We start from the raw sequence: 8,090 nt of genomic DNA, 5'->3' as shown, positions 1-8,090 counted from the left end.
TGTCTACAAAGAGCTTCGGAAAGAACGCGAGAGGATACTCGCTTCGCACCTCGTGGCTGTCGAACGGCACGTCGTTGTTGTCGACCATCAGATCGTGCACCAGCCACTCGAATTCCTTCGAATTCACGTCGAAGGAACTCACTAATCCGGTTAGCGACGCCATTATTATTTATTGTTATTTCACTTATAACAAGCGTGAAGTGCTTTCTTTTCTCACGCGTCCTCTAAAACGCGGAAACGGCCTCCCGTTGATTGAGGTTACGTCGGAACGTAGACAAACGTGTTCAAACGTGACAACGGGAGGTTAGGTGATTGCGATACTCGTGTACGGGGATGCCGATAGATGACGACACGTCAACCTAATTGTATTTTAAAACACACACGTGGGGGGCGAGAGAGCAGAAATAGACCGATTTCTGACTCTTTATCATGAACTCGACTGATGCAGAAAACCTATAATTTCTATATTACATTCGTATAATCAGTGAGAGATTTAACACGACTGACACTACGATCGCACGGAGCTCATTTGACGAAACTGTCGCGCGATTACGTTTTACCGACGCGATACACGTTACAACGGCGGATGCTTATCGTCAAAAAGGGAAGGAATGCGTCGTACTTTTAACAATTCTTTCTCTCCCCCCCCCCTCCCTCCCATAGTTTACCAAGAATATTCTTCGCAATTCCGTTGATTTTATCTGACGACTGTTATGTTCCAAAAAGAACGTAACATGCCGTCGATTTATACAAATTCTGTAAATCCTGTTAACTAATAATAGCGAATTCGGTTGCTTGCACTAGTGCGCACTGCGAGTGCACGCTAAGGCTTGTTTACATTCAATTCTTACATTCAACTTTGTCTTGAATACGCGTTGAAAAAGTATTAACTAAAGAAAATGATCCGTACGGATGCTTTACAGATCGTTTTACTGGGTGAGAAATATTTCAAGAGATATCTAAGACGAGCCTTTAATATAAGAATTGACTGTAAACAAGCCTTGTCAAAAAATCTAACCTTGTAAATACCGAATTTTGTTTCAGTGGTTGGCATCACTACTTAACGTCTAGTTAAGTTAACTAGCCACTGTAAAATTGGGCCTAAATAGTTGAAAGCCCACGTCACGTTGGCTTATGCAATTCCTAAAGCGCCGCCATTACGTGGAAACGAAGCGCGTGACTAATTGTCATTTATTTCCAGATCGCCGCGGAATCGCGGATTCGGAAGGATCCCACTTGCGAGGGCGGTCGTTATCACCTGTGAGAGCTGACGCCATTAACGCGATTGTATTTCATTGTCAGCGATTGTATTTCATTAAACTGTCGGAGCGCTCGATCGCATCGCGCCACCCGCCCCTTCTAATTAACAAAATTGCAATGTTAGAGCAGATATGCGCGAGAGAATCAGGCCTTGAGAAGCGGATTTTAACGTATCAGCGATTCTTTTTCAACGTTGTCGAATTACATTTATATATACAATTGTAAGGTTATAATTACAGCTGTAAATAATGTAGGCGAAATTTAGAGAAACTCGAAGTAGCTCGTACATTTGCGTTTCAGTAAGAACCGAGAAATCGACGTTGATATAGAAAATATCGGTCGAATGTGCTTTCCTTTCTTGCGCCTCTCCGCGTCGAGTGACTTTCGGATTTTACGTTCCCAATTTACCGTTGGTTTGTTTCCTTTTTGTTTACAAATTACAATTGTCCACGCGAGAAACGCAAAATGGCCCGAACCTTCCCGCGTCTGCTCGCCCGTGTTCGAGAGCTGTCGATTCGCTCCTTTGAAAAAAAAAACTGCACCGGGAACTGCGTGGAACGCGAGCGTGAGGCGCGCGGAAATCCAGGCGTTACGTAAAGACGCTGAGAGAAGGAAAAAATAACAGCGTGAATCGCGCTCTGCGAAAACAAAAGGTGTACAATGACTGTTGCACGCCGACGCCGCTATTAACGCCCTCCTACCCGGCCGTTTCTCGGAATCTCTTAATTACGTCTCGCTGCTCCTGCCGTGCGTTCGCGCCGCGACCGAAAAGGATCGCGCGTTGTAAACGCAAATGCGAGGATCGCTAAGCACGCGCGCAAGTGCTTGGCCCGGATGCACGGGAAAGCTTCGGCCAATCTCGGCCGACCGGCTGGTCCAAAACGGCGTTGTTTTCACTCTCTTGCGAGCGTGTTTGCTTTGTACTCCGTCGCGAAAGTATAGCGATAGGCAGGATGGTTGAGACACTTTTTTTTGCTTCCTCATGGAGGAAGCTCTTGAATTTATCTGAAGATGCTGTACGGAACATTCCATTGGCTACGGACCTTACAATTTTTTCGCTACAAATGTAACTATAGTTACAGTTACAAGTTGCCAATTCTGAAAAGTAACGTACCGTACAAAAAATTGCAGGATTTTTTTTTTAAGGAGATTTATTTGCCATTCAGTCAGTCCGTAACTCGAGCGGCACATCGTTTTATCGGTCATAAGAGAATAATTTAAAAAAAAACCCTACTTCTAGAATGATAAATGTAGCACTGGTCCATTCAACTTCAGAAATAATCGTTTCCTACTTCTCCTGAAAAGGTCAGCTTCTCAAAGCCAGGAAAAGCCTTTTCCCAAACAAGAACTGTACTTCGTCGTGTCCTTCAAAACATTTTCCACAATTCCTACAGTGATAAAAGAAAAGGGAAGAAAATAAAAACGGTAGGATTTTTAGTGTAACCTTCGAAGCAAATCTCGATTCGTCTCGGACATTCAATTTGAGACAGTAAACAGCCTAATATTACATTTGTCGTACGGCAAATTTTTCGAGCTTGTTGATTAGCAGCTGAGTAGAAAATTTCTAGATACTCGAGACTTTACTATCCTGCAGCCAATGAAAGCACTTAAAAAATTTGCCGTACAACAAATGTGACATTAGCCTTAAGCCCGTATCAGACTACGAATTGAGATTGAGATTAGATTGAAATTTGAGCAATTAGAGTAAAAGTTACTAAACTTGACATTAGTAAACTTTTACTGTGATTGGTCAAATTTCAATCTAATCCCAATCTCAATCCGTAGTCTGATAGGTTAAAGGCTAAAGGCCTGTGTCCAAGTCCTAGTTTCGAGAAATGTGTAGCCAATTAACTCGCAGTCTATTCCATAAAAGCTACAAGTTCACTGGCCACACACTTCTCGGAACTAGAACTTGGATCAAGTCCTAGCATCGTGGACGCAGGCCTTAATATCACATTTTTCGCGCGACAATTTTTTCAAGCCTGTTGATTGGCTGCTAAATAGAAACTTTCCAGATACTCGAGAATTTGACTATCCTGCAGCCAATGAACGCACCTAAAAAATTTGTCGTGCGACAAATGTGATATTAGCCTTGGGCAGACGATTCTCGATTCATTTTGAATTTCGCCAAGAAATTCTCTCTCCCCCCTCTTACTCCTTGTACAACATTTAACCCGGCGATCGTACCCGTTAAATTCATACCAAGCGGGCCCCTCGCGTACATCCCTTCACCCTTCCGTCCCACGCCCTGCCCCCTCCCGGTCCCTCCTCCCATGGTGCCCCGTTCCTCGTCGGTCGGTTCAGTTCCCCCACCAACCGGTGTCCAGTTATGTTGTGGCGAGCGTCGCTGGTTCGGCGGTCCGTCTTGTCTCTCGCGTCGTTTCACGGATCGCGCGGATCGCACCGATCTCCGTTTGCGTTTCGCGACAGTTAGTGCGCGTTCGGATCAGTTAAGTCACGCCGATTTCGGACGCGTCGCGTATCACAGCCGTGCCGAGCGGAAGCGCACAGCGGCGGCGAACGGCAAGGATCATCGGCGGAGACAGGCGGGACGCGGGCGGCGGAGCGGAGCGCGAAGGCGGAACGGGGGAACGGGGGAACGAGGAGCGCTCGGGCATCGGCTTGAATTCAGCCGTGGATTTCGCGGGCGGCAGGCGAATCTCGCCCCGGAAGCCTGCGAGGATCTGTCTACCCCCTTTCGACCACCTCCGTCCACCGCGGGTGAGCGCTACGGCGAGAATGCGGCGCGACCGGCCGACGGACGATGGCCGTTAGAACGGTGAGTGCATTCGCATTCGAGCATTTCGAGCGTGTATGCGCGCGCTCGCGGCGCTCGTACGTGTGCGCGTATGCGCGCGCGCGCGCGGCCACTGCCATATTGAGGCAGCGAGGATTCTCGAAGCCTGGCCGCCGGCAGCGGCGAAGTCGCCGGGATTCGACCGCCCGCCCGTCGGATTTCGGGAACGCGTCGCCCCCTCGTTCTCCCCCTCCCCGTCGCTCGCTCGCCCGCTTGCGGGAGCACGCGATGCCACCTTCTGACAGGTGGAATGCGCGCGGCGGGTAGGGGGGGACCGTCGTCGGTTTGCGGGCCGATCGCAGCGACGCGAGCGACACGTTCCTGGGACGCGCGAGAGTGCATTCGCGACGAACTCCGCACCGCAAGGGGGCGGGGGGCCGGGGGCAGTCGATCACTTCTGACTTCGGCGGCTTTTTGTCAGGAAGTTGCTTCATTCTTTTCATATTTGTTATAAAAGAGACATTGGTGGAATAACTTTGTTAGTACACGGAGAGAGTTTTCTTCCAAAGTTTATCATGAAAATATTGCAATCGTGAGACGAACGAGGAATTTTAGGAGTTTTTTTAAATGCTAACGTACATTTTGCTAGTAATTATGCCTAGTGTTACATTTTACTGGGGAATTTTCCAAAAACTCTTATAAAGTTCTTCAAAATGCCACCTTGTCCCGCGATCCCATTATTTTCCGGATAAATTTTAAGAGAAAATTATCTCCGTGTGCAAATACTTTCTTCTTCTCCTTCGGGTTTTTTGGCTCGCAGCGCCTACAAGTGAGCTGATACGGCCACGACGAACCGGTAGTCTCAATGGTCTCTACAATGTTGATCAGAGTATAACACACTATCTGAAGTCTATAACACTGCAATTACCCGGAAACCACGCGCGTGTTAATGCAATCGGATGACGCACCCCGCAGGATCAAAAATTTTTCTTCGGTCAGAAGACTTGCCGCATTAATTTAGAGTCGATTTTTTGTACGATTTAAAATAGCGACCGGCGCGTTATTTGATTCTGTGCGAAGGTGTCGTCCTCGAGTTGTTAAATTTTCCCCTTCCTCTCTACTTGATATCCCCGAGTTCTCTCTCTAAATGTGAAATTGACAAGTTTTTTTTAGTATTCAAATTACAAACGATTGAAGATAAGAGGGAACGTTTTAATTTTCAGTAGAAAGAAATATTGGCGTCCGTCTATGAGAAGTGCTATGATTTATTTACGTAATTCTAAGCGTGGCGTGAAAACGACTATTCTATAGTAGCGCGATGAAAGAAATAATTATTTATTGCGTGCAGTTTACATGAAGCAATTAGCTTCGCGAGCGATTAATTCGGAAAAATAACAAGTTCTTATCTCTGTTATTATCCTTAATCCTTATAACACAAAATGCTTATTATTTCATTTTAATAATCTCATTTCTAGATAGTTTGTCACATTAATCGATCCAGATCGATAGATTGATCGATCAATCGTCGCGCAAAAATCAATAACCTCCGACTTTAGCGCTTTTATTAATCAAACTTGAATTTTTTAATATTTATAATAAAAAAAATGGTAGAATAACAAGCGAGAATATTATTGCATGAATTTGGAGTCGACTTTTTTTTTAATTTGCAGGAAACTCTAGATATTGAGGTAGAATGTAAATTTCTTCAAGATTTGCATATCTATTCCATAGTATTCAGACAGTAAAGAGCGATGCCAAGTGGAATAACGTACAGTATAAATTATTCAGAGTTCCAGCGATTTATTTATTCTTCCATTTTAATAGCGCTCGTCCGAATAAAATCGTAGAAAATAATCGTTTGTACAAATATCAGAGCGATCCTTTCGCTGTAAGATCAGCGTAGGTGTTGATTCACGCAGAAAATCCGCGTCAGTCTCGTTATTTAAGCAAGTCTTTAGAGCCATTCCACGATGAGTTGTTAGTCGACACACCTGTGTTGGGCTGGTCGTTAGTCAGAAGTCGAGACTGGATGTCCGGTCTTTTTCTTCCTGGACGGGAGAAGAAGGACCGACATGCACTCCCGACTTCGGATCAACGACTGACGACTCATTGGCTGCGTTCAGCGGAAAAAGCTACATTGCAACAGTTGTGAAATTCGTAAATTTGCTTGGAGTATGCTCTGAAATTCTGCCACAATTAAAAGCGTACGCCAATCAGATTCAAGATTTTTACAACGGTTGGAAAGCAACTTTTTCCGTTGAACGCGGCCACTGTCGAACGGCTCTTAAGACCGAGTCAGACCAGCAATTGTTGACTCGGATTGAATTGGAATTGGCGATTAACGATTGTCCTTTAGCGAACGAGAGCAAAGCAGCCAAGGATTTAATCGGTTCTTATTGGCTATAGGACAATCGTCAGTCGCCAATCCAACCCGAGTCATCAATTGTTAGTCTGATTCGGCCTTTACGGCAACCTCGTGGTCCTGCCGATTAACGACACTTCTCAAGTTCCCGAGAGAGACGGGTGAGGCGAATTTGACTTTCACTCCGGGTACACTGCTTTCACCTGCCTTAGCCCGCTCAAGCTAGAAGCGTTTCGAAACGAGAGCTCGGCCCGCGACACGCACGTGCGTTTTTCTTTTTTTTTTTGCTTCGGCCTATGCACGCGTCGCCGCTAGCGTTTTAAAGCCGTCGCTGGAACGAAAGACGCAACAAGTGCGAAAGCCGCGCGCGTGCCATGCGCCTCTGGTTTTTCGATGCACGGCGCTTACTTCCGGCACGCTCGAATTCGAGATCGATCCGACGGTGCCGCGTTTTAATCCCGCGCTTATCGCCCGGCCGCATCGAGCGTCTCAGTAGGCTGGGCCCAGAGCCGCAGGGCCCCGACGATAACGCCCTGCGGCACCCCGGCAGAAGACGTCCCTCCTTTCTCTCTGCCCGCCACCCTCCCGCCTCCCTTTGCCCAGCTCTCTTTTTATCGCGCACAATAATCTATTTCCATATCCAATCCGCGGCGCGTAACGGCAAGTGCCATAAATCGTGGATGCTGCGCGTCTCCGCGAGCCGCGGACTCGGCCCCGCTCGCGGTAATAATCGCGATATCTCGCGCGTGTACGCGCATTTCAAGATTTGCGCGTTTCAACGTGCGCGAATCCGCTCTAATTGAATTTTCCTATGATTCGCGATACTCAATCTCTCCTCCCCCCCTCCCCTCCTCCTCTCTCTCTCTCTCTCTCTCTCGGCGAGAGGAATTGACGACCGAATTTGATTGGATAGCGGACGATTTCCATTTGATAGCGTCGTTGAATTATTAGTAATCTCCGCGACGATTTTTCCAAGACCGGGACCGCCTCTCAGCTCGAACGCGGGTAGGATTTCTGGGCGCAGGAAACGCGCGGAGACGCCGCGCGCGTCACGGAACGAGTCGAGGATGTTATCTCTCGCGAGTCGCCCCGATATATTACTTATGCCTGATGAATCTTTCATCGTAACCGCTATCCCTTCCTGATCGTTACGAGTTAAATCCAGCCGCCGAAGAGACCGCGGCGTCGCCGCGTAATCAGTCATCGCCGGCCGATTTGAAATTGAGATTCGTCCAGTGAGACGGGGGGGGGGATATGAGTTTATATCTCCGCGGGATTATATCAGCGCCGATGCATAACTCTGGTAGCGGGCAATCGCGCGCGGCTATTACGCCGGATCGCGCTTTTCCGCGCGGGACCGGAGCTCGCGCGCGTGCGCGCGTGATCCTCGGATCCTTTTTCTCGCAGTAATTTTTCTGATCCCCACGCTGATCCTGTCCTACGAACTCGGCGAATCTTCCGGGCACAACTGTAGACGCGTTTGCAAATCGTTGCCGAAGGACTGCTTCGACCCTTTTCTACAGTGTGAAAAAAATTCCACGTAAAATTACTTATGCCGTGCACGTTACTGTACTTCACTCCAGTGGGGAAATAACAATTTCTTCTCCACTGTTGGAATATTACGGAATGAATATGTAAATTTTATGTCAGTGGTTAAGTGAAAGACGTGTGGATTTTCCCGGGAATTTGCGTTAAGGATAAGCCGACTCGTGCAATAACATTCTCGTTTAT

At 47.3% G+C, this 8,090-nt stretch overlaps 1 protein-coding gene across 1 annotated transcript in view; it reads right to left on the bottom strand.

Annotated features, from left to right (window-relative positions):
* LOC105570100 overlaps positions 1–286 on the bottom strand; it is a 4,052-nt gene extending 3,766 nt beyond the window's left edge. Inside the window, exon 1 of the mRNA XM_012027064.1 lies at positions 39–286. Coding sequence (XP_011882454.1) covers positions 39–163 — 125 coding nt within the window. The 5' untranslated portion in view covers positions 164–286. The remainder of the gene's footprint in view (positions 1–38) is intronic.
* Positions 287–8,090: the final 7,804 nt, after the last annotated feature.

This window comes from Vollenhovia emeryi, unplaced genomic scaffold (genome assembly GCF_000949405.1).
Source record: "Vollenhovia emeryi isolate VEMERY1.0 unplaced genomic scaffold, V.emery_V1.0 DF939122.1, whole genome shotgun sequence".
In the NCBI taxonomy this organism is placed as follows: Eukaryota; Metazoa; Arthropoda; class Insecta; order Hymenoptera; family Formicidae; genus Vollenhovia; species Vollenhovia emeryi.
This window is presented reverse-complemented; position numbering and strand designations above follow the sequence as displayed.